The sequence below is a fragment of the Equus caballus genome, chromosome 25, assembly GCF_041296265.1.
Source record: "Equus caballus isolate H_3958 breed thoroughbred chromosome 25, TB-T2T, whole genome shotgun sequence".
Lineage (NCBI taxonomy): Eukaryota > Metazoa > Chordata > Mammalia > Perissodactyla > Equidae > Equus > Equus caballus.
In genome coordinates this window covers 23,996,254-24,022,233 of record NC_091708.1, presented here as the reverse complement: position 1 = coordinate 24,022,233, position 25,980 = coordinate 23,996,254, and the positions used below count along the sequence as shown (strand labels likewise).

Genomic DNA, 25,980 nt, shown 5'->3' with positions numbered 1-25,980 from the left:
AGTAAACCCATGGAGTTCAATTTATATGGCAGTGACCCCTGGGATGAAGATATTGGGAAACTTTGAAAACTGGAAGTGCAGTTGGGACCAATGACAGAGATCAAGGTATCTCTACAAATATGTGGTCTATCCTGATAGTCACCACCAGTGGCTCCTCCCCAGACAAGTCCCCATACAGATGACACTCACGGCATTTCCGTTTTCAATCCAGGTGATGGTGGGGACAGGGATGCCTGTTGCTGTACAGCGCAGGGTCACAAAGGAGCCGAAGGTGACATTGTGGGATTCAGGAGCCCGCAGGATTCTGGCAAAAACTGTTGGGAAAACAGAAGTGGTGAGTGACTTTGCTGTAGGGGATGATCAGGCTGGAGTGGTCTTCAAAAATGCAAATCAGATCATGTTCTTCTGTGTAAGATCCTCTGTGCTCCCTCTGTCTTAAGGAGAATACCAAATGCCATGCCCTGGCTTCTAAGCCATTTATACTACCACCTATGTTTCTCACCACTCCAGGATATGCCACACTTGTTCCCAACTCAGGAGCTTGCCTGTGCTTTCCCTTGGCCTAGAGCACTCATCCCTCAGATCTTCATGTGGCAGTTTCCTTGTGTCATCCAAGTCTCTGTCTAAGTGACATTTTCTCAGAAAGGCCCTCCTTGACCATCCAACATGAAGTCTAATCCTCCCCCCATTCACTTTTTTATCATCCTCTTTTATTGTCTTTACATACTTTACCGCTATCTGGAATTATGTAGTTTTTATTTGTCTGTTGTCTTTCTCCCCCCAGTAGATTGTGAGTTCTCAGCAACCAAAAACCTTGCCTGTTTTGTTCAGTACCTAGAAGAATACCTGACCAAAGTAATTGTATTTAATTAAATGAAGGAAATAATTAATGCTGTACACCTTTGACTGTCATAATGGGAGGACAGACAAAATCTGTCACACTTTTCAGAGAATGAGATGAGCATATTGGGCCAAAAAGAAAAGAAATAGTTTACGGGGCCAGCCCCGTGGCCGAGTGGTTAAGTTCGTGTGCTCCACTTGGCAGCCCAGGGTTTCACTGGTTTGGATCCTGGGTGCAGACATGGCACCACTCCTCAGGCCATGCTGAGGTGTTGTCCCACATAGCAGAACCAGAGGCACTCACAACTGGAATCTACAACTATGTACTGGGGGGCTTTGGGGAGAAGAAGAAGGAAAAAAAAGGAAAAGGAATAGTTTAAGCAAAATGTGGGCAGAAGAATGAGTATTTTCTATTCCTTTCTGAGGCTGAATCCCCACTAATTAGATAACAGGAAGCTCTTTTGAAGTGAGAAGAAATTTTAAAGAATGGGGTTGAGGCTTAGAATGTACAATAAATTGAAGGATACTTAGAATTGCAGAATCACTAACCTTGGAATAGACTTCAGAGATCAACTCGATTCCCGCTTTTATTTTATAGATGTAGAAACCAAATCCCAGTTAAAATAACTTGCTTTCCCAAGGTAATAAAACCTATGGGTAAGAAACCTGAACTCAAGTCTCTGACTTCAAATCCAGTTCTTTAAAACCATAATAGAAGCTTTTCAATCACCCATTATACTGTAAATATAATAGTTTATGCTCTTTCCTTTTGTTTTCGAGGACTTAAGCACAGAACATAATATTAAACTATGAAACCCCAGTTAACATAATGCTCTGAAGCTTTGTTCTAGTTAATTGAATTTTGTGAAGTTGGGATTCTGAAGGAAAGGAGAGGGCAGAGAGTATACACTAGATAGGAGATGTACAGGACATTAATAGATCAAGTTCAGAGCTGGGTTAGAAGTTGGCCTGATTGTTGAACACCTCCTAGAAAGGACCAGATAATTCAAGGAGATAAAGGGAGATATGACTTGTTTGACACTGGGGTGCTTTTTGCAGATTCTAATTTCAGATTTGCAGATTCAGATTAATTCAACTTTCTATCTTTTGATATTGAGGACTTTAAGTGATGGGATTTAGAAGACCATGCTAGAAATACAAATGTTGACCCCAAAGCCCAGGAGAAAGGAAAAGCAAAGAAGGCACCATCTTCAAGGCAACAAGTGGTTAAAAAAAAAAGTGAGGCCAGCCTGGTGGCATAGTGGTTACGTTTGCACCCTCCACTTCGGCAGCCTGAGGTTTGCAGGTTCAGATCCTGGACGCAGACCAATACACTGCTCATCAAGCCGTGCTATAGCGGCATCCCCCACACAAAAAATAGAGGAAGACTGGCACAGATGTTAGCTCAGCAACAGTCTTCCTCAAGCAAAAAGAGGAAGATTGGCAACAGATGAGCTCAGGGCTAATCTTCCTCACCAAAAAGAAAAAGAAAAAGAAAAAGAAAAAGGATCAGATGTTTCAAATGCAGCTGATTCTTCCCCTAAAAGACAAAATTGAGCCTGATTTTAAGTAAATCCTGGGGTCTAACTACCAATCTATAAAAAATAAGGGGTTAGAACATGTTACCACTATGGGGATGCAATTCAATCAAATCCAGAATATAGACAACTTAACAGAACAAATTATTTAGTTTTCTTCAACAAATAAATGGCATCGGGGAAAAAAAGAAAAGGGGAGATATTATAGACTGAAAAAGACTTAAGAGAGATAGTCGCAAGTGCAATGTGTAGATCATGTTTGGTTTCTTATTCAATATGTCAGATGTAAAAATATATATTTGAGACAATTGGATAAAAATTGCAGTATCCTGATAGTAGTGAATGGCATTAAGAATATAGTAAATGGCATAATTGGGGGTTGGTGGGGTGATGAAAATGATAATGTGATTATGTTTAAAAAAAGTCCTTATACTAAAGTACATATGGATTGATTGAACTGATGTCTGGGATTTGCTTTAAAATAAAAGAGCAGCAATAAAATGGCAATGGAATAAATGAGGCAAAAATGGCAGACTGTTGATCATTGTTGCTGTTGGGTAACAGGAACATGGAAATTTACTATATTATTGTACCTACCTTTTTCGTAAGATTGGAAATTTTATAATAACATTAAAATAGAAAAAGAAAATTATAGTGGAGCCTATGCCCCAGCTCCAGAAAAACATGTAATGGGACGCATACTTCTTCTGCCATTGAAATAGCATAAGTTACTAGAAAACCTGAAACCTGAAGGAAGGTAAGGTTCTGAGGAGAAACATCTGGCAGAGGTATCAGCCCTAAGAGTTTCAGAAATTTCCACAACCGTTTTAGATCAGAACTCTGTGGGGGATGATTCCAAGTCGAAACAAAATGTGGGACTCAGGGAAAATTTTCCCTAGCAGGCAATATTTACAGCCTAAAAAATTCCATAGCAAGAGGAGGGACTGTCACCCTTGTGGTCAGCAGGGTCAGCTCCAAGAGCGAGTGACCTGTGTAGTCACACAGGGCCCCATGCTTGGTTTAATTTCCTGCTGTACATGTCTTGAAATTATTAGTGATTTTTGAACTAGGGGCCCTGGATTGTCATTTGTATCTGGCCCAGAAATTATGGAGACAGTCCTGGTGGTTAAAGCAGAAAAATGCCTGCTTAAAAGACGTGAGGAAGGTGCACCTCTACTGGAGTTCCAGAAAAACAAGACTCAAAGGTGAAATGGAAAATAAACAGATGCAAATATGCTGTATGGATCCAAAAGAAATGTCAGTCAAGACTAGGCGACAGAGATTGTCCCCATTGGAAATTCTAAATTTCTCAAGAAGACAAACCAGCTAGGAGGCAGTGTACATTTGACAAAAACAGTGCCCCGTCTGACACCTGATAAGAGATTTCTCCCAACTTAATCTAAGTTCACAGCTTGTGGACCCTTGACAACTGACACAGACTGACCGGCATCCTAGCGACGGTGCACCCAGGTATTCTCCTCTTTTCTAATGTTTTCTGTCAACAATAATGGAGACCTAGATTGCACAACATATTTGAATCCGTGTTCATCGTTTGGCTGAAACAATTCTTGTTGAGGTTGGAGCTACACTGTTGTATCCTAAATTTTTTGAATGTGAGACTACTGTAGTGGTCATCTTGTGGGTTCCAGTGCCTTCAAGAATCTGAAAAAAGCAGGATCCTTGAGAGATTGGGAGTGGGATTATTTCAATCCTATGAGTGCTGGACAAGTGTAGACAGCAGGTGCTGAAGATAACACTGACTACGTCCTTGAACCTGAATGAGGGCCTTCTGGCTGAAGACGAGAAGAATAAGAAATTGGAGAAGAATGAAATCTAGGGGTTTTTTCTGCCTTGATTTGTTACGGCAAGAGTTTTCAGTTAGGGACTTTAAATTCTTCCTGGAAATTTAGTAATAAGGGAGGGTTTATTTTGTTCTAATTTATAGCTTTTTATTTTCTTTTGACTGATATATTACATTATTTGGAATATCACTTGGGCTCATTGCAAAACCTCTGTTGATTTCTATTGCACAATACAGTTAAGCATAATGTGAGATGGTAAATGAAATAGAGTCAATTATCATTCTAGAATTCAACGTGGCTCAGAGTGAATTTAATTAATATACTGCTCTGTCCCATATCAGAACCTTCCAGGAGGTCCAGCGGGGCACAGAAGGGTCTTAAAGGAGTATAATTGACATTGCTTCATGGCGGCTTCTTGAACGTGAGACTGTGCTGACAGACTGCGGTCTCCTCCTCCGAGAGGACACACATACCCTTAGCTGACCACAGGTTTCATTGTCAAGTCTAGTGAGTTAAGAGGAAAAAAGGTCAAGAATTAAAGGGAAGCTGGGTTCTCCTGCACTTCCACATTCTTGCCAAAAGATAAAATAGAAACTTGCCCCCTTTTTCGGTATGAAAAGATAGCTTCCACCCTCCCTGCCTGACTCCCTCCCTCAAAGAAGCTTGCAAAAGTATTTTGGGTTTCGACTCCAGTGTCTCCTTCTCTTGATGCTTTCTCGACCCATCCCTCTTACCCTTATTTATGTTTCTTCATTGCACTTAATCACCATCTCATAACTATTGATTTGTTTTTAGCCGTCTCTCTCCCTGGAATGCAAGCATCACAAGGGCAGAGCTTGCTTTCTTCATTAACCCAGGCTGATTGATAGATAGATTGACAGACAAATGATAGATTGATTGAGAGAAAAATAGATCCAGAATACTGCATGGTACATGGTAGGAACTCAACAAATATTTGCTGAAGGAATAAATGAATTAACGAGTAACTCCTCTTATTGGTGAGACTGGAGAAAGAGATTTGTATATGTTATGAGTATCTAAGCCCTTTCTGAGCCATCATTCTCCCAGCTACCCTGCAAACAAGATGAGTATGGGACTGATGTGCAGTAGGTAAGACCCCAGGTCAGGGCTTCTCCATCCTACAACTCAGGTTGAAGGTGGAAGAGTGGGGAGGGGCTGAGGAGGATGAGGAAACAGATGTGATGTTAGTCTAATTCTTTGATGAAGGAATAGAAAGCTTTGTTTTTCCATCCGGCATTATCAGCAATAAAGCTAATATTTTTATACCTATCTGTATTTGTTACCAGTTCCAAACATGAAAGGTGAAGGGGTGGTGAAAAAAATTCCACCATATTTACCAAACATTGAAAACAATAAAGCCAGTTGCAATTAAAAATAAATGCCAGTTTAGCCTCCATGGATAATAACACACCTGTAATAATAAACTTGGACATAGTCCAAGAATTGTTGTTAGTGCCATAGAGTCGATTCTGACTCCTAGTGACTCCACAGACAGCAGAGCGGAGCCCTGCCTGGTCTTTTTGCACCATCCTCTCACCTCCCGGCACTGTATCAGACAGTGCTGTGCTGCTATTCAAAGGGTTTTCATGGCCAATTTTTTCAGAAGTGAGTGGCCAGGTCCTTCTTCCTAGTCTGTCTAGTCTGGAAGCTCTGCTGAGACCTGTCCACCATGGGTGACCCTGCTGGTATTCAAAATACCGGTGGCACAGCTTTCAGCATCACAGCAACACACAGCCACCACAGTATGACAACCAGCAGCTGGGTGGCGGGTGGTGTGGTTCCCTGACTGGGATACGAGCTCAGATCGCAGCAGTGAGAGGGTGGAATCTTAACCACTAGACCACCAGCCTAATAATAAACTTCCATTATTTTAGTGGCAGCCACAAACTGAAAATACATTCTAGGTCATCAATTTAAAAAGTAATGTGATACGTTTCATATCAAATAAAATGTGCATTTTGAATATCCCTATTTTGTATATTATGTGCATAAAAGAAAGTATAAAAGTGGGTTTTTTTTTAACAAAAACAAGTGGCTTAATTGAAGGGATATGAAACTACCCAGTAATTTGGAAAATGTTTACAACTGTTTTGATTTGGATTTTTAATGAAAAAATTGTCCAAGTCCTCTTTCTGTATATAGTCTCATCCATCATTCTGCAATTCACTGTGAGCGCTTTTCCACTCACTTTCCTGTGGGCAGGCAAGTTCTTGTTCATCTGCACCATGGAAAATAGACACAGGCAATCTATTTATCCCTGGTTTTTCTCTCACAAGATCTATTCATGAGTTTTGGGCTTTAATTTCTCTTGGGCAACTTTATAGTGCTAACTGCAGGTTAAGAATCGTATATTCAAAATAGGGCTTACGCAGCCAGTGATTCCAAAGTCCTTTATGACATAACCATATTATATTCTCATTCTCTCTCTCTTTCTCTGTCTCTCCCTCTCTCCCTCTCTCCTCTTTCTCTCCCCATTTTCCAAAGCACTTTCAGATACATAATCAGTTTTAGTATTGATTGTCATTTTAAGGGGTAATTTGAATTTGTAATAAGGAGATAGAGCCATTATTCACTCTGAAATTGCACTCGTGGTGTAATGGAAAATACAACAGGCAGGGGGCCCAAATTAAGTCCTGAAATTAATGAGTAGTTTGGCTTGAGATGAATTAGCTCTCTTTTCTTGGTAAGAGAGTAGGACCAGAGGAATATAGTACTTAAGTCCCTTATAAATTCTGTTTCTGAGCAATTATTTCAGAGGACACAATGTGCTCACATGGATTTTATTTTCTTTTGTTCTTTTCTTTCTTTATTATTTTCTAGCTTCCCCTAAAGAGGTTTTTTAGGTTACTTGATTCAAACCAGCAATAACTGATAGGAGTAAATTGAAAACAAACAAAAACTAAAAAAAAAGAAAACCACACAGGAGCAGGTGAAATGATTTTATCTAAATTTAGTTATAAGCAGCCTGATATTTAGAAATAAGAAAACATCTCAGATGCCTTATTTGAGATACTATGAGGAAGTGCTGTTTCAAATAATTACCAGCCTAAGGTTTGTTCCTAGAGTCAGGCTGTATTGTATGAGAACCTGTGAATTTCACCCCCAAATATCAAAGTTTAGCTTAGAACAGCACAAAGTTTGAGTCTTAATCAGGATGAAAGTTGCTTTCTTTGAAGGAAAATTCTTGTCCCACAGTGGAGTTTCTCCCAAACAAATTTGATTTCCAGCCACTTTCCTTTAAACATTTCCACTAAATATATATGTCTGTGTGCAATTAAATTTAACTTAATTTTGATTCATTTGGTTTGGTTTGGAGCAATTGCATAATACTTCTTGTCCTCTTGAAGTAATAACAATAAAAACCTAAGCTGGTCCTGTGACTTTTTTTGCATTTCTCCAAAAATTGTACCTCCTCCTACCCCCAGAAAAAAGCTTTCGGTCAGAGGGTAACTTTCTATTCCAATCTGTATGAGATTTATATTCTCATACTGAATTATGTCATTTCATTTTGTTTGCATTTTCAGAGTTTAGAATAGCAAGGCTAAACAATTCTGTTGACTCAGTCTTTTCTTAATAAAAGCAAATGGTCAATAAGTTTATAAAATATACTTTTTATATAATAAAGCAGCCCATCTAATAACTGTTAAATGCTGTGACTTAATATTCCCCACACGTCCTTTTTTATTTCTTAACAAAATAATGGCACTTAGTCATTTATAAGGTTAACAAAAATAAGCAATTGAATAGACCCACACATTTAAAAGGAAGCAGTGCAGAAAGAAAAAGAAATACCTTTAGTATCTTGCTCAAGTTCACTTTCTTCTATTAATAGAAACAAGACAAAACAAACATAATAAACACACAAACAAGAACAACATGTCATGAGAAGGGAACTCTTCGACCACAGAAACACCAGTTGTGCAACAAGATTAATTAGAATCTGTTTGTTTCTCATTTCAATAAGAAACAAATGCAGTCAAGGGAAACTGCTGACCTTTTAAAAGCAAACTATTAAACGACATAAAATTTCAAGGTCTTACTTTTAGTCAGACAGTACTACACAGAAAATAAACTGCATCATACCCAACAACATAGCTCATTCATGCATTTTTATTTTAATGTTGACAATCGTCCTTTCTTTCGAGGCAACAGACTGCCTACTATTCTGATAAATTCTATTTCCCTTTGTTAGTTTGGCTTCTCCTCTTAGGAGGCCTTGCTGTGAAGTCAGTGATGTTGAATCTGGGATCTCAGCTATCATTTCTATGGCAATAGACTCATGTTGTGGTAAACAGAGGATTAGGGGGTTTCTGTAGAACAGAGCCTACCACCAACAGAGATTCTTTTCTCTGTATCAACTCCTAGAGGCTGCTCAGAGAGCAGAGAGGAGCAAATCATTATCTTCTACAAAACTACTAGGAAAGCAAACTACAGAGAAAAATGTGAAAATGTCTAAATTAGGTATACAGAATTGGGAATCTACAAATTTTAAAACATCTTAGAAAAGAGACAACACTAAGTCAACTGTTCCGTAATGTTTAACGTAACCATAGCAGGTGTAGATCCCACATGGAGCTCTATTTTTCTTTCCCGAAGTTTTACTTGTTTATGTCAATTTAGACCTTTCTTTGAATTAGTGATGAGTAACTGCAATATTTGTTTATAGCATAAAATAGCAAGACTCTTGTTAACTACTTTTAACGATAAGGATACATTTTCATAGTTTTTCACAGATTATGCATATTTTCATACATATTGTACATTCTCTCTTTTACCCCTCACTGTATGCCTATGATTGTATATAATTGATTTTATTCAGCCCATTTTCCAGGCAAGGAATCTGAGACTCAGAGATTTGCAGCAGGTGCAGGGCCGGAAATACCACTCCAGTTTTCAGACATCATCTTCTATTCTAGTACCATGGTGAGAAAGCCTCATTTTTACATTTAGCACCCAATCCTCTTAAATTTCAGTGAACTTATCATTTCCAATGTAGACTTTACTCTGTCTGAATTTTCCCTACCTCTACTAACCAAGTCAGCGGTACATGCTCTTTAAAAATATTTTTTAAGTATCAAAGTCAAAGACTACTTAAAACTTCTAAATTGAATACATTTGAGGTTAAAGGAGATGTAGAGATTGTCTGTCAAATGTGCCTCTAAACGAAGAAATCGTCCTTTACAACATCTCTAATGTGCCTGACAAAGCATAGGTATTGGATAAATAGGAGCTGTTTTCATTGAAACAGGTCGCACTTGAAACTCCAGAGATTCTCTGTAACACAGATGTTAATCAGAAGAAACAAATAAATGAAGGTCCATAGTTGGGCCAGATTAGGACTGAAAAATTGCATTTGGATGCCTTTGGGCTGGGCATATCTTTCTAGTTCCTCAGCACAATTATGCTTGGGGAAAAAACATCCGATTTATTTTTCCTCAGGCATATATTCATTTATGAGTGGCTGTGATGAGCTTGGGACTCTTAGGGGGATGTGAAGTGTCTTTATTCCCGGGCTGCTGTATCTCCCAAATCTTATTCCACTACAGTTGAAGGGCCTCAGTAAGTTCTGAGAGTCTTACTCATTCATCATTTTCTTCTCTCACACTACTCTTTTTAGGGTTCTGGGGTAAGTGCAGGTAAATTCTGAGTCTCCTTTCAATTTTGCTCGAGTGATCTTTCACTGGACTGTACCTCAAATTATACTCAGAGGACAATGCTCATTTTCCTTTGCTGTTTTTCACTTCACTGTTATTGTTGTTACTATTGTTTGTTTTGCTTGATTTGTTTAGAATTGGAAGCGGTGTGAAGATTTGAAAGAATGCACCCATTTCTTCCACTGCAGATATCTAGAATCAACTCAAGAGATGAAAGAATGTCTAAAATTTGCCATTTTCCTAGGAGGGGGCTTAGAAGTTATACCAGAAATTACATTTTCATATATAGACTATCAAAATCTCGTTCTATGAACAAATACATATATACATTTTTGTACATACATCTGTATATATGCTTGTGTGTTAAGATACACACACATGTACACACAGTCACACACATGCACACACAATTAAGGTTGCTTTAAATTAGAGAAAATTGTGCAAGAATAATCTGCAAAACCTATTTAAGCTTGAATACACTCATTCAGTATATGAGACTGTTCATCCTTTCACGGTCAAACTGTAGTCCTAGTTGGTTGTGTATCCTGCTTGCCTAGCCTACTGTGATCCCTCTTGACTTCTGAAATTATTGTTTAAACACTTATCAATTTTTAAATATTCTGCTTCATGGTCTCTATTCCTATTTATTTGCTAAATTCTCATTTAACTCCTTTATGCGAAATGCATCAGTCTTATCTTCCAAATTGATTCGTAATCTTCTTTGAGGGGCAGGAGAGGGAACAGAATAGCATACTTGGCTTTTGTTGTGTTTTACTCCCTAAAGTCCAGCACAGTCTCTTGTAGAATAAAGAAAATACTTAAAAAAAAAAGAGTTGGATTAGTGACACATTTTCCTTGCTCAGTAGGACATTTAGAATAGGGAATCAGAGACATCTCTTATTGGAATAATCTGAGATATAATCAACATCCAAGTTAAATAGTATATCCATCATTTTCTTGAATACTTTGATTTATGGGGAACTCAGCATTATCATAGCAACCCATTTTTTAAAACTCTGTTAAAAAAAAAAGTTCTAAATCAAACAAAATCAGTGTCCTTATAATTACCACCCACAAGACCTAGTCCTCACTTATGGACAAAAATGAAAAAAAATCCATCAAATATTCTCATTTTTCCAACGTTGCTAGCCCCAGTTCACCATCCTGATTGCTCTCTTTTGAACTTATTTACCGTCTTATCTTAACTTACCCTTTTACCTTGTGGTACCTGGAACTGGAACTAACATACACATAGAGTCTAACAAATTCAAAGAATATGAAGACTCTTTCTAAATAATCTACTTCTATGAATATCAGTTTGCATAAGTTTTTATTTACAGTCATTTAATAAAACAGTTAGGTTATTGATTCCATTGAAAGTCGTGAATATCCAACATATTTTTATTCTTGCTCTTATTAAAATCTGTCTCCCCAATTTTGAATGTGAATGTGTATATATGTGAATATGGTTTGTTTCTAAGAAAGATCAAATAAATCTTTCCTACTCAATTTGCTGTATTAGTTGATTGGAGAAGGAATTTGGAGGGGAAATGTATTGTTTTATAGAAAGAGGGAAAGCCATCAAAGTCCCCTGGTAAACAAAAGGAATACATTTAGTAAAATCATAAAGGTCATGTAGACCTTGTGGAGAGAAAAAAACAAAACCAGAAGAGAGAACAGGCTCTGTGGAATGGTTTCCATTCTTTTGACTATGAGAGTGAGCAGAACTAAGAAGATAATAGGAATTTGGCTACCTAGAGTTGAAGTCTCAACCAAGGCTGAAATAGCACCTTGCTTACTCTTTGTAGGATGGCATTGTTTATAACTTTTTTCATAGGCAATATCTTAAAGAAATCTCTAACCTTCTGTTACTCTAGGAACACCATTCTATGCTCTTTCTAAGGATATACTCAGAAATTGAGAAATCAAAATCCTATTAATAGATTTGTTTCCTTACAGTTATGTATAATTCCTTTATCACAAGCCAGGCAGGTGGTTCTGGGTTTGAATCCTCACTCTACTGCTTGTTAGCTGTTTATCTGGGCTATTGCTCAACCTCTCTGAACTTCAGTTTCTTCACGCAAAAAAGGTAGGTATCAACTCCCAACTCTTAGAATTATGGAGAAGATGAAGTGAAATGATTTATACAAAGTGGTTAACATAGCAACTAACACACAGCTAGAAAGTATTGGAGGCTAATTCTGAAGCCAGATCTTCTGGCTTTTTTCTTTTTTGCCTTTTGTCAGAGCTATTTCTATCTCCAGAGTATCTTCCTGACTCATGAAAGCTGTTCTTCCAACTGACTCCCAAGGGAGACAGTTTTTAAATTTTATCTTCTTTTTAACTTAATTTAATTTTTAATTTCAACCTGCCTCAGCTGGCTGCATCCCAGATATTGATCATGATGAGTACCCTTTCCCTAGGTGTTAAAAGAATGTGCTTAAATCCAATCTTCAATTCAATTATCTGAGAAGGGAAGAATCACTCTGCAGAAAGAAAAATCCATTCTTCAGACTCTTATTAAAACATAGATGCTTATCAATACTAGATTGTTTGAATCCGTTCTTCAATAGGCTACATTCGTCTCATCTAGCGGTGTATTTTAAGAATTATTGAGTCAGAGGTGCCTATAAGAAGACAAGTACTACAAAGAACAAAAACGGTCATTTTGATTGTTTTTATTTTTACTTGAAAAAAAAAAAAAAGGCCCAGAGTGGTTGAAAAGTAATCAGATTGAGGCTCTGTGGTACTTTGTTTCTGAACAGATTCTTCTTTTGTTTTCCAATCGTTAGAAGAAAACCTGACATTAATAATGATAAACCTGAGTAAATACTTGGTTTTTTTCCCCTGACTTCTTGGGAGCTAAAGCAAAGAAACCCGATCCTGGTGTGTTGCCACTGTTTACATTTCTGTCCCCTTTGAAGCAGAGCAATACATGAGGAGGTTTATCCACTGTGGCTTCATCTCGGAAGGAATCCGAAAGCAAGCTCCTTTAGAAGACATAGTCAGCACCCTCACAAACAGGCACTCTTCTCCAAGTCCTCAAAGTCAGGCTTGCCTCCGTGACATCATGATTCTCTAAAGTGGCTTGAGTTGGGAACATTTCTGTGGCCTTTAGGATTATAACATTTTCCTGGCTTGTAAATATGGACGATGAATAATGACAATAAGCATGAAGTGTTTACCAAATAAATCAGACAAGAGCCACAGGAAGTTAGCTTGTTTTTATTTCAGTCCTAGATGTAGATAGTACAACTGTTAAGAATATTTTTGTTAAAATGGTTCTGAAAATATATTAGGAATTTAACCATAAGCCAATCAAATAGTTAGACTTAAGTTCTGATTCACTTTTTCATTCCTTAAAAAAAATTCATTCTCTGGTTTTAATGGGAGGAGATGCTAAACTGATTAATTACTAGGACAGAAGCCTTTTTTAGTTTACCCTTTTAAAACGTCCTTATTTTGAAATAATTTTAGATTTACAGAAGAGTTTCAGAGACAGTATAGAGTTTCCACGTACCCTTCACTCAACTTCCTCTAATGTCAGCATCTTAGATAACCATAGTACATTAATCAAAATCTTAGTTTACTTTTAAATAACATTTTTGAACTAATCTCATGAAAAGAAAGATAACTGAGCTCTGACTACCATCAAACAAGCTAAAGTTTATTAAAAACCAGAATTTTTTAGCTAACTACAAATTTTAGCTGGAAAAAGAAATAGGAGCCATAACCTTACTCTTAAATGACACCATAGTATCCCGCTTGTCTAAAGTGTCTCAGATTAGGAACATTTCTATAGCCTTTGAGATAGAATTCTGGATACCCAAATAGGGCCAAGGCCTCCAAACTGTAGGTTCCAATGGAGATGAGATAGTTGATGTATACCCATTTAAAAATTACATATAAGAAAGGACATTATAGAGTATCATCTCAGTGTTGTCCATGAGTTAAATCACAGCTCATTCTGGTTTTTATGGCACCAGCAATAGGTACTGTCCCAAACTCCCTAGTCCGCCATTTGCTCCTTGGTTTTGAGTCAGTGTCAGCATTTTTACCCTCTTTTTCCTTTTTCTCCTTCACTGTGAGATGATCTGTACCATGAGCAGCTATTTATCAATTAAAGCCCTGTTGGACCTCCCCTCTCTGAAGCTTTCCCTGACCCCTCACTATCTCCCCTGTCCTGTGTATGTATCCCACCCAAACTTCTACCATCGCAAATACATTGAACTTTAATTATTGTAATTACTTGCTTGCATGCCCATCTTCCTCACTAAATTTGAAAACTTTTCAAGAAATAAATCACATCTTATTTATCTCTATATTCTTAGGAGTTGCCTCCTTACATGGAATATGGTAGACACTCAACAAATGAGTAAACTTGAAGTGATCCTAACATTTATCCTACTAATTGTGGATAAGCTTTCTCCTTACGTTTTTAAGTTTCATCTGGAATAGATATTCCAAGTAGAAATCTTTAAGTCAATGTTTCTCAAAGTATGGTTCATAGACTACCTGCACAAGGATCATTTAGGAAATTAGTAAATGGCCCTAACACAGACCTGTCAAATCTGAATCTCTGGGGAATGCACCCTGGAACTATGCCTTTTAATAAGATCTGCAGTTGCTAGTGTTTGAGAACCACTACCTTGGAGGAAGAATTCTTTTAATCCATCAACTTAGTTATTTCCATCTCTTTCCATAGAGGTTTTGAAGTGGATATATTCAATTATATGTCCATAAATTAAATGAAATAACAGCACATTAGTATCAGGGAAAAGGAGACTTCTGGTTGGTTTAGTGTAACAGATACTATAACTAAGCTTCAAATTGGATTCTGAGATACACGTCAGGCAGGGCAAATAATAAGGTAAAAGAAAATAAAGTACGTAATTCTTAGTACAGGAAGGAAAACAAAATGCCAGTTTCTCAGGAGAGACCATTTTTTCCCCCAAGCACTAGATTTTTAAAGCAATTTCTCACTTGAGATTTACTTTGGAGCAGTGAGCGATGGAATGATCAATATTTTCAGCAAGATTTTTGGCAAACAGGATACGCACTAAGGTTGTCTGGGATTTTATGCTGTTATACTATTTTTTTTGGACAGGTTGACTGTAAACAGCTCCTTTCCAGTTTGCCAGGAAAGGCACATCTTCATACAGCTCCTTAGAGAAGCTTCTTTGCATCACTTGTCACAGAGGGGCCAAACCAAAGTTATAATCTCTAACAAGTACCAAGAATGCAGGTACAAAGCGTTGCTGATTGAGCGCAGATTTATGTTCTTTGGAAACAAGAGGAGCAGTTGGTAATGTTGACAATCTATTTATGAAATTTGAGAAGACTAACTAGCAATATTCTCTGGGTAGAAGTCATCCAGCTTTATAACGATGTAAACAACAGACAACAATGCCAACAATAGACGATGTTAATCAAAGAGCTACCACTTAGACACTGGATATATGCTATCTTAGCCCATTTTAAGAACTCTGTGCTCTAGGTAATATTGCCCCTATTTCACAAATGAGGAAATAGACTTGCAGAGGTTAAATAAATTATCCAACCTCACATAGCTAGTAAGTGACAGAGTCAGGATTAACACCCAGGTCTGTGTGGTGCTAAAGCATGTGAATGCTCCAGAGTACTGATCTACGCAGCATAAATATAGAGAAAGAAAAGACTCAAGAATGGGGCAACGGAAGCTGTCATGGCCTTGGAATCAAGACACCCAAGCTCCTTGCTAACTTGGGGGAAGTAATGATTTTTCTGGTCTCAAGTTTCCTTATCTGCAAAATAAGAGATTGAGTGATATGGCTTTGAGGGCCCGCTCCAGATTTAAAGTTTATGATTACTCTTCTGACAGGACCCAAGTTAATAAAAATTAACTCTGTATTAAATAAAAATTTAGTTTTTGCCATTGAACTTTATTGCTTCTACCTCAAAGATAAAGATGACACGTGGACTAAAGAGCTGTGATTGTCTTCACAAGTATTGAAATGATTGCTTCTGTTGCACAGAAGTTACGTTAGCCCTAGAGCTAACATTGGTAACTGTTATTTGAGTGACACCCCATGCCAAGCACTCTTGTAAGAGCTTTAAATATATTAGCTAAGTTTATCCTTCCACAACTTATGAGGTAGAGAGTACTGTTAACCTCATTTTACAGATGAGGAAACTGAGGCACAAAGAGACAGAGTAACCTATCTGAAATTACACAGGTGGTGAGTGGTGAAGCCAGGATTTGAACTCAGAAAGTTGACTCTAGACTTTAGAGCCCATGCAGTTTTCTCAAGAGTCTAGAGCCCATGTAATTAGCCAGTGCATTAAGTTCCCTCCAAGTCATGCCTCGTATATTTAACATTTACGGAAATTAATATACTAATTAAAGCTTGAAAGTCATATATTTGATTTCTGAAGGAAATAACTGAATGTAATGTTATTCAAATTCCATATTGCCGTAGCGTTCTAATAGCTTTCTGTGATATGTTGCGTGATTCGAAATAGTGACATTTTGAAATTAAGCCCAGTGAAGGGATGGCCTTCTCTGTCTCGCACAGTACCTGGCGTATCACTCAATGAATCTTTGTTGGCTGAATGAATGCATTAAAGAGAAAGAACTTTTCCGTTTTTGTGTATGTACGTTTGAGATTGTGCATCTCATTTTAATACCTAAAAATTGGAAATGAAAGCTTACTCTAAAGTATGCATACTTCAGGTCACAATAACTTTTCATTTCAAATAATATGTCAACATTATACTGAACAATTCAATTATCTTAACAATTTAAGACAAATCTTGGAAGCACATTTTTCTTCTAAGCTGCCATTAAAGAGAGCCTAACTCAGCTTTAACTTGAAGTATTATCTGTTCAGTGCTATAATCATTATATAGCTTTTTTTCCTCCTTAGAGAACGTTACTGACAATTAATTCTTCCATTGAAGGACCACTTGACCATTGTTTCTTGAAAGCACTACAGAACTTTTTAAATGAGAATGCAACATAATATCCCCTAAGTCAGAATCAAGGGGTCAAACTCTTCTTTTAGAGCATGCACTCTATTAATCATGCAGACTTAATTTTCCCCAGGATAGCCCCAGGGATATCAAAGGTTTATGTTGTTTTCTTTTGTTTGGTTTTAAAATACACAATGTACTCATGACAGCAAATCAAACCTGTTAGTGGCATCAAACAAGTAGAATTGATGCCGGGAACAGGACCACTGCAAATTTTATTAAAACTGCAAACTGAGAGCACAGCACACATTGGGGTTTTAAATACCTCTCTCTGTGGCATTTGTCATATTAAGAGCTGCAGCATAAACAAAGGAAAAAGCAAATCAAATGTTGTGTAAACATTACATGAGTTCCACTTTTCTAGATGCAATAAGGAAATCTGATCTCTAGGAAAGAACGCAGCCAGAAGTCTAATGTTTTTGAAAACAGTGCTGATCTCTTATAGTTAGATCTATTGACATTTGCCTCTGGGACATCATATGGATATATCATCACATGCATATATTTTTTGTGCATAAAATGATTTATTTTGGTCTTTCGGAATTCTACTTGTCTTATTTACTACATATGTCTGCAAAAAAATCTTCAAAAAACCCCAAAAAGCCTCTGATAGACAAGGTCAGCCCTAAGGATAGGAGGTGAAGCTTTTTGGACTGCGGAGAAATGGCCTGACAGCACTCAAGTGCCATGACAAGTGATGCAGACTGAGGCACTGAGGTCACTTGAACTTGCCAAATGGCTCACCTTCTGTCCTCACTCCCCAATACGGCTCTCCCAAGTGATGAGACACGGCTCTGCTTTGGAGACCTCCTGCAAATGAGGAGTTGTTTAAACATTAGGCAAGCCTACAATAAGCCTCTACCTAGAAGGGCTTTGTTCTTTTTCTTGGTCTGCTTCTAGGCTCTCATTTCGAGCTTTGCACTGGTGCCAAGCCACCTCTTCCCACTTGTGATGGATGACTGAGAACCTTCCCTCGGTTCCAGCTTCACTTCTGCCCAGTCTTTTCCTTAATGTCTTAAGGCTCCAACGATAAACAAGGTAATAGAAAATGCAATCAACAGGCAGCCGACTACACTCCAACATCCATCTATTTCAATTTGAGTCTCAAGTATTCTACACTCAAACAGTTTCTATACACAAAGCAGGATTCATCTGAATGTGATATTCACAATAATATGGTCCACACTCAGCTCCAAATAAATAACTTATTTCATAACAGTTGAGTCAACGAATATAAGCGAAATATGTAAGAATACAAGGGAAATAGAAAAAGGTTATATATTTGTGAACTTTTCAATAGATCTTCTCCAATAATGAAAAAACTCTTAACAATGACCTCTCTGGCTATAATAGCAAGAAGAATTACATGATCATATTAAAAGTGTTTAATTTCTGTGTCGCAGTATTTATTAAACACATTTTTTAAAGGGAGAATATCCCTCTGGTCAAAAACAGGAAAGTAAAATCAGAATCTTGCACTTCAGAGGTTATCTAAAGCCACAGGATGGCAGGATCTCCTTGAAAACTCCAGCCCTACTACTCACATCAGCACATTGCATTGTCATATCGCTCTGCCACCAAGGGTCTATCTTCCTATCCTTTAGAGTACTCAGGAGAAAACTGTTTCAGTAAAGATACATAATAGAAACAGTATGGACCATTCTTTGGATATGCACCATACCTAAATGAGAATATGAAGCAGATTGGAGAAACAGGAAAGACTGTCTTTTGACTTAGAAGAGAATGCTTTCTACAGGGCACTGAAAAGTCACTTTGTCTCTCTTTTCAACCCAACAAAACTTAATAGGCAGCAAATATAATTGTTGGGGAGGAAAAGGCTATATGGAAGACCGAAAACGATGTTTTCACCTCTGTGAGGAACTAAGTAGAAATGATCTCAAGCAGAAGTTATATTTCTAGTTAAATATAAGGAAATCTTTATAAGCCAATATGATTGATTTATCTTTATCATTGTATATTTGTTCTCACATTTGGAGACAGCGATGGAATGATCTTAGCTAGAGGGCAGAAGCCACAAGCCAGATGTGATTGCCTTTAAGACAAGTCTCAATTTCAGAGATATTAAAATGTACAACAAAGAAACAAAAAAATCAGTCAATCGTGATTATATGAAACTGATGACTCTGAGATGCATCCCAGATATGGTAAAATATGAAAAAATGAACATCTTAGAACCTATGAAATGTGATATGGAGATCTCTCTGGCCCTCATCACATCCCACTATGAAACCCATCCTAAGGCCCATTGTCACAGAGGTACCTGATTCAGGGGTTAAGCTTTCCAAAGGAAGAGCCTCCAGAGTTGTGAGACTGATGGCTCTTTTCTGAATTCCAGGTGACTACGGAATTTGGGAAACCACAGAGGCTTCCCTGCCAATGTCAAATCAATTTACCTATAGAATTCTCACCTAACAGAGCATCACTTTTCTACGGGAACTTACCTTTATTTTACCTTATGAATCAATAACACCCAACCAAGTGTAGAAAATGTTCATTGAGAAATCAGAACCCAAATCAAATTTTAGTGTTGGATCCTCCAAGCCATTAGAGAATCAAATTCCAGGTTTCTACCCATAAGCAAAAAAGAAGAGTCAAAGGGGGAAAGAATCCACCAGCAGCTGCCACTCTCTGAATCCCTTCACTTCCTGCTCCGTTTAGGTGGCTCCCTTACTTCCTCTCGCAGGCCTCAAGCTTGCTGTCTTTGTGGACTGATTCCTTCCTAAGGAAATAGCAAGTTCCACGTTCTGTTCATCAGGACCCACCCCCAACGTTCTCCAGCCAATAGCCAAGTGTTGTAAATTTCTCATCAATGTGGAGATCAACTGCCTTTGACAAAACTTTTTTCATCTCTGATTCTGTTCTAGGGCAGAATGGAGCAAGAAAATTGCAAAAATAATATATCAAGCCAATAAACAGAAAGGTTGATGCTACTTTATCAAAATAGTATAATATTTAGAAGAAATAATTTTTCCCAAAACATAAATGTATGTATTGATTCTTTCTAATTATAATTGTCTCTTTATAAAAGTTCAAAAAGTATAGAACTATATAAAGTATATGATAGAAGAAGTTAACCTCCCCATATACTCCTATAGGCAGAGATGATGACTATTAACAGTTTGGTATACTTAATATATAATATAACATACTGTTAACTCACTTTTTCACTTATTAACACATTAACATTTGTAATGAGTTAATATTCATAAAGAAATGGAAAGTACCTTACACATGGTAAGCACTATATATGAACTTATTAAATAAATGTAATAAATAATAATAAAAACAGCAAATAATTGTATAGTGTTTACTGTGTGCCTATATTAATTCATCTAATCATTGCAACACCTGAAGAGATAGGTGCTGTTTTTACCCCTATTTTAGAGATGAGGAAACTGAGGCTCGGGGATGGGAAACACACCCAAGTCACATGTATGGAGGATTTTTTTTTTAATGCTTTTTGGTGAGGAGGATTGGCCCTTAGCTAACATCTGTTGCCAATCTTCTTCTTATTTTTTCTCCTCAAAGTGCCAGTATATGGTTGTATATCCCAGTTGTAAGTCATTCTATTTCTTCTACGAGGGATGCTGCCACAGCATGGCTTGATGAGCATTGTGTAGGTCTGTGCCCAGGATCTGAACCAGCAAACTCCAGGCCACTGAAGCAGAGCGCACAAACTTAACTACTCAGCCACGGGGCTGGCCCCATATAGAGGATATCTTTAAAAGTTAGTACATAGAGATCGATCTTATTCTTTTGAATGACTGCATAGAATTTCCTAGCATATTTTGTCAGTCTCCTATTAATGCAAAGTTAAATTCTTTTAAAATTTTTACTGTGATAAACAACTTTGTGATAATCTTGAACACAGACTTGTGTAAATAATTCCTTTAGATAAATTATCAGAAGTTAAATTATTGAGACAAATCTATACACATTTTAAAGTTTGGTTTTTATTTTTTAAAACAAACCCACCTCCACTAGGCTTTAGCAAATTGTAAGAATAGAGGAAAATGCTGATTTCCCCATATCCTCTCCATTGTTGTCATTCTAATTCTTGTCCTTCATAAGCAAGAACCTCTGCTTTTCCTCAATATTTTAAAATCATCTTTTTGTTTCTGGTATTCATTATGATGTGTCTGATGTGAAATTATTTCTTTGTCTGCTCTTTGTATTTATTGATTGGGACTCTCACTTCTCATACTTGAAGATTTGTTTTTCTTCAGTTTTGGCAAGTTCTCATTCATTATACTTTTGAGTATAGCCTCTCACATTTTCTCTATTCTCTCTGTAACTTATATCCTTAGTTATTTCTGAAATTCAATTTCATATTTCTCATCTCTTTTGTCTCTCTGCACCGAATTCTAAACTCTGAAGAGCTAACTTCAAATGTGTGGATTATCTCTTTATCTCTAGGATACCATTACTCATCCATTGAATTTTAATTTCAATCATTATATTTTTCATTTACTAAGATTATATTTAATTTTTTTTACCTGAACTGCCTTTCTTCTTCCTAGTGTATTTTTCTTTGTTTTTGTGTTCCTCCTTTTGTGTCTTTAATTAGTTTAAACGTATTTATTTTAGAATCTCCATTATATTGTGTTGTTAAATGAATTACCTGGGGTTTTAATCCCTTTGCATATTGTGTCAACTAACTCTCACTCAGGGCAGGTTGTTTCCTGTGGATGCTGTAATTTTGCATTGTGAATTCATCCTCAGGGTGGCTTTATCTATGAAAATCTTATGTAACATGGGTAAGGTATTTCTTTTTTGTTGTTATTAAATTTTTGGCCTGGGATCAATGGCGATGCTGGCAGTATGAATTCAAAATCAAACCTATATGATATATAGTCCTGAGTGTCAAATATTCATTCATAAGAAGACTTGGTTTTTCTTCTTATGAAAATACAGACAATTCTCTGCGCTGTCTTTCTGTGCCAGTGGATGGAATTTTTCTGGCCCATCTTTTCACCTCTGTGATTCTCAGCTTTATACAAGGGTCTCAGTGCTAACCTCCACTTCACAGGGGGCCAACCTCTGTCTCCTGTTCCTTGAAGAGTCTTAAATCCCATCTTCTAGGTTATAGAGACAGGCACTTCTTTCACTACCTCCAGGACAGTGCAGAACCAGCTCATGAGCTTCTTGCTCTGTTTTTTCAATTCCTATTTATTCCCAGCCTCTGGATATTTACATTTTATTCTTATGAATTATACAACTAACCCAGCATTTCTGGGTATTTGTAGTAGGAAGATTTTCACATTATCTTGTCTGTCGTATGGCTGGAGCTGTAAGTGTTTAATCTCAGGTTTGTGTATTTGGTACATAAAGATTCCATGATCCATCACTTCAACCATTCTCTTGCAACATTCTCAAATCCTTCATCTTATTTTTCTTTCTGGCGAGACTCCAATGCTTATATTTTGCCTTTGGATTTAGCTTTCTACTTCTTCTGGACTTATGCCTGCACTGCTGAGCAATCTTGGGGATAAAACCTTGCAACTATGCAAATTGATGCCACTCCATATTTACAGTCCCCTTCTCTACTAAAACCTTAAAGTTGCCCGGCAATCCTAGTTTCCCTTGTGAGTCATCTCTCCCATTCCCCACAGCTATTTTAAAACCTTTCCATTCTCCCCACCCTTTCGCCCCCCCTTTACAGAAGTATTTTCAGAAGATAACCTTACTTTCTGCTTCCTAGAGGAAATAGAGACCATCAGAACAGACCTTTCTTAAATGCCATGCACCACACTTATGAACTCATTTATACCGGAATGCCCCCCTTTTTCTCCTTTCTTCCTATCACAGGAAGGAAGTTTCCTCTTCCTGTGTAAGTGGAGTGCTCATATAATTTATCATCGAAGGCTGGATCCTTTTGGAAGTAAAAGAAGAACTCTATTAATAATTAATCCAGGATAACAGGTGTAAACCAGAACTGTCCTGGGCAAACCGGGACATGCGGTCACCCTCTATAAAGTTTATTGCTCCACTTGTCCCCTGAATACATCCCTTTTGCTCCTCAAGTGCCATGTTCCCTTGAATATTCCCCCTCTCTTTCATATGTTCAAACTTTCCTTCTCTCTGGGCTCTTTCTTAACATTTTCAATTTTTTTAAAAACATTGCGATCTTTTTGAAAGAGAATTCTTACAAAGCAACACTACCTATACGCCACATATACCTCTAGCTACTGCTCAATTTTTTGCCTCTTCCCTTTTCTCTTCCAAATTTATTGAAAAATTTGTCTAAACTCACAGCCTCTTTTTTTTCCAGCTCCCATTCCCCATCATTTGCAGGATTCTGGCTTCTTCCCTCATTCCCATTCTGACACTACTCTTGACAATGTCACCCATGATTACCTTGTTCTTTAATAGAACAGACGGCATTCAGCGTTACTGAATTTCTTAGACACTTCTATCTCTGTGGCCTGGAGTGAGTTAGTTATCACTTCTGTCCCTCGGTTTCCTAAAATGGCACAATGATAGGGCCTTCCTCACCGACTGTTAGTGAGGATTAAATAAAATAATACATGTAAAGCATTTAGCATTTTAAAATGTCAGCCATCCCATTGTTCATCTTTTTAGTAAGACATCCATGTTTGACTATGCTTGAGTTGGGTGGTTCCATCAGTAACGTTGTGTGTCACTGTTTGAACCTTTTAAGACAAGACAGAAGGGCAGAATATCTTTCCATGGCCATTCCAGAGATCCAGCAGCCTGAGGATGACATTCTAGAAAGAGAGTTTTACTTCTGTGTTGAAAGGTCTTTCTTTCACAGTTGTTATGGCAGCTAAGATTTAGTGAACATGCTGTACCAAATCCATGGCCTGGCATGCTGATCCTCATTAGAAGCTGGCAGTGGCAGACAAAGCCCTGTCTTTTCCTGGCATACCCATTTGGGCGAGAAATGTAGCCCAGCGTCAAATGGCACTTCTGGAGTTCTCTTTCTAATTTGCTCACAGAGTTACTGACACAATGTGTAACAAATACTTATCTACCCCAACTGACTACTACCCAGCCTCATCCTCCCTTCACCATTGCCAAGCTATCAGCCATTTGTAGGCACTTTTGGGGTTCTTCCAATTGCTTCTCAGTTGCTTTTTCGCCTGTTCTGCGTTGTAGGTTGAGTTGGCCCTTCCTTTAAATAGATCATGTCTACATTTCCTCTTGTGGAAATTCCTCAACTATTTCTTTCAGTGGAAGCCAACCTTTCAGAGCTTTAAGAGCCAAGACAGATTTGCTGCAATTTTTATGTTCTAATAGTAATAATTATAGTTCATGCCACTTATTAAATAGTTGTTATGTACCAGCAGCGGTGCAAAACATGTCACGTATTTTCATGTATCTTGGCTACTTTAGTAGAGATTGGAATGGGGTAGAAACAGACATGTGTGCTAAAATGATCATCTTACCTACTGTTAGAGTGACTTTAAAGGATATTATGAGCTCTCAATACCAGCTAGTTTAATAAAGCCTCTAGCACATATTAACTGTTAAAGCAATGAATATCACCATTGAAATGTTAGGAAGAAAGACAACATTCAGTTTTACTGACAGGCGTGATACAAAATTAAATCGCAAGGCAAGACCAATTGTAATTGGACTCCAACTAATTGAGATTTGTAATAATTTTCTTTAGGACAAAACTAAAGCAGATCATTTCAATATCTGATGACAGTGACCTGAACAATCAGTGATATATATTATAATATAGAGGCTCTAGAAGAGGAGAATCTTTATGATATTACATACAAATTGATAACATTAATTCTGTATCATTCCACATATAGTTCAAGGAAACACTAAATCCAAGAAGATCTTCAATGTGTCTGAGTGGGTTTGTATGTTTATTTATTTTTCATTGAATAATTCACATCAACTGGTTGTCGCATACTGAGCTTTAAATAGCACGGATAACTTGGAAGACGTTAAATTATAGCAACTATGCTGAAAATACATCTTTTGTACATCTGACAGGTACTATTCCCACCAACCTCATTCTTTCCCATGAAAAGTTAATGGATATTTTATGAGCAATTGATGCAACGACATAATAAAAATATGTTCCTTCAACTAGAAGCAAATGTTGAAATTGAGATCATTAAAGCTGTGAGTGGAAGGTCTAGCTAGGAAATAAAAATAATCTTAAAGGAGCTAATACAAAACTGTATGATTGAGAAGGAAGAGATATGGGAAAAGATAGATTTTGGCCTAATGGGAGTAGGATGGAATCAAAGTAAGCTCTGGTGAACCCTTGAAGTCTTCCCTGATTGAACTACAATTTGTGCCAGTGGGCGATAGTCTGATCGCTTTATCAATCAGATAAGAGAAAAGCAGAAAAATAGGTAATTATTCTTATAGTCAACATTTATTGATGTTTACAAAGAGCCAGACACTCTGCTAAACCTATCAACACCTCACCTCATTGAATACTCACAACAAACCCCACTTTACAGATGAGAAAACTGAGAGCCAGAAAGGTAAATTCTACAGCTTGTAACAGGAAGAGCTGGGAAGAGTTATGTACTTAGTGTGATTAGCTAGCACAGGCATGCTGGTACTTTCTATTTTTAAGCAAAATGTGATGTAATTTTAGGTCGAGAAGGATCCGATGACCTAATGGACAGAGCCAGCCCTATCTGAGTTCTGATTTCCCAGTGAAGATCTTCCACAACTAGTTGTTGCATTGGTTAGCTTTAAAAGAACATTTTAAAAAGTGAAAACTATTTTGACACTGTAACTCATAGAACTAGGACCATTTTTGGTTATACGTTTTGGGTCAGTATTTTATTTTTCTCAAGCTTTGTGATAGAATACAATCTGAAAAAAAAGGTGCTTTTTCTCTTTCGATATCTTTTAAAAAGTCGTCTATACACTGTAAAAGATAGGATGAGTGTTTTCAAATTTATAAACAAAGGAGAATTTTCCAAGCCAGGCAGAAGTTCTAAAATGGTGTCCTACTGTTTTAGTATTATAGTGAGTTTATCTGTTTTGGTCAAAATTACCAGTGATTGTGGGCAATGGAGTGGGATGGAGTAAGACCTATTACACTAGCGAAAATTTCTTTATCTTTTCAGTTTGTCTTTTCCCAGTTTT

General features: G+C 37.3%; 1 protein-coding gene across 3 annotated transcripts in view; it reads right to left on the bottom strand.

The window, feature by feature from the left end:
• The window catches only part of MUSK (muscle associated receptor tyrosine kinase), a 97,611-nt gene that overhangs the window by 54,051 nt on the left and 17,580 nt on the right, over positions 1–25,980 (bottom strand). For 2 of the 3 annotated variants that reach the window (XM_070251311.1, XM_070251312.1), the window contains exon 6: positions 190–314. In XM_070251311.1, coding sequence (XP_070107412.1) covers positions 190–314 — 125 coding nt within the window. Of the gene's footprint in view, positions 1–189; positions 315–7,993; positions 8,024–25,980 lie in introns of all 3 variants that reach the window. The other variant, XM_070251313.1, reaches the window with a different exon arrangement.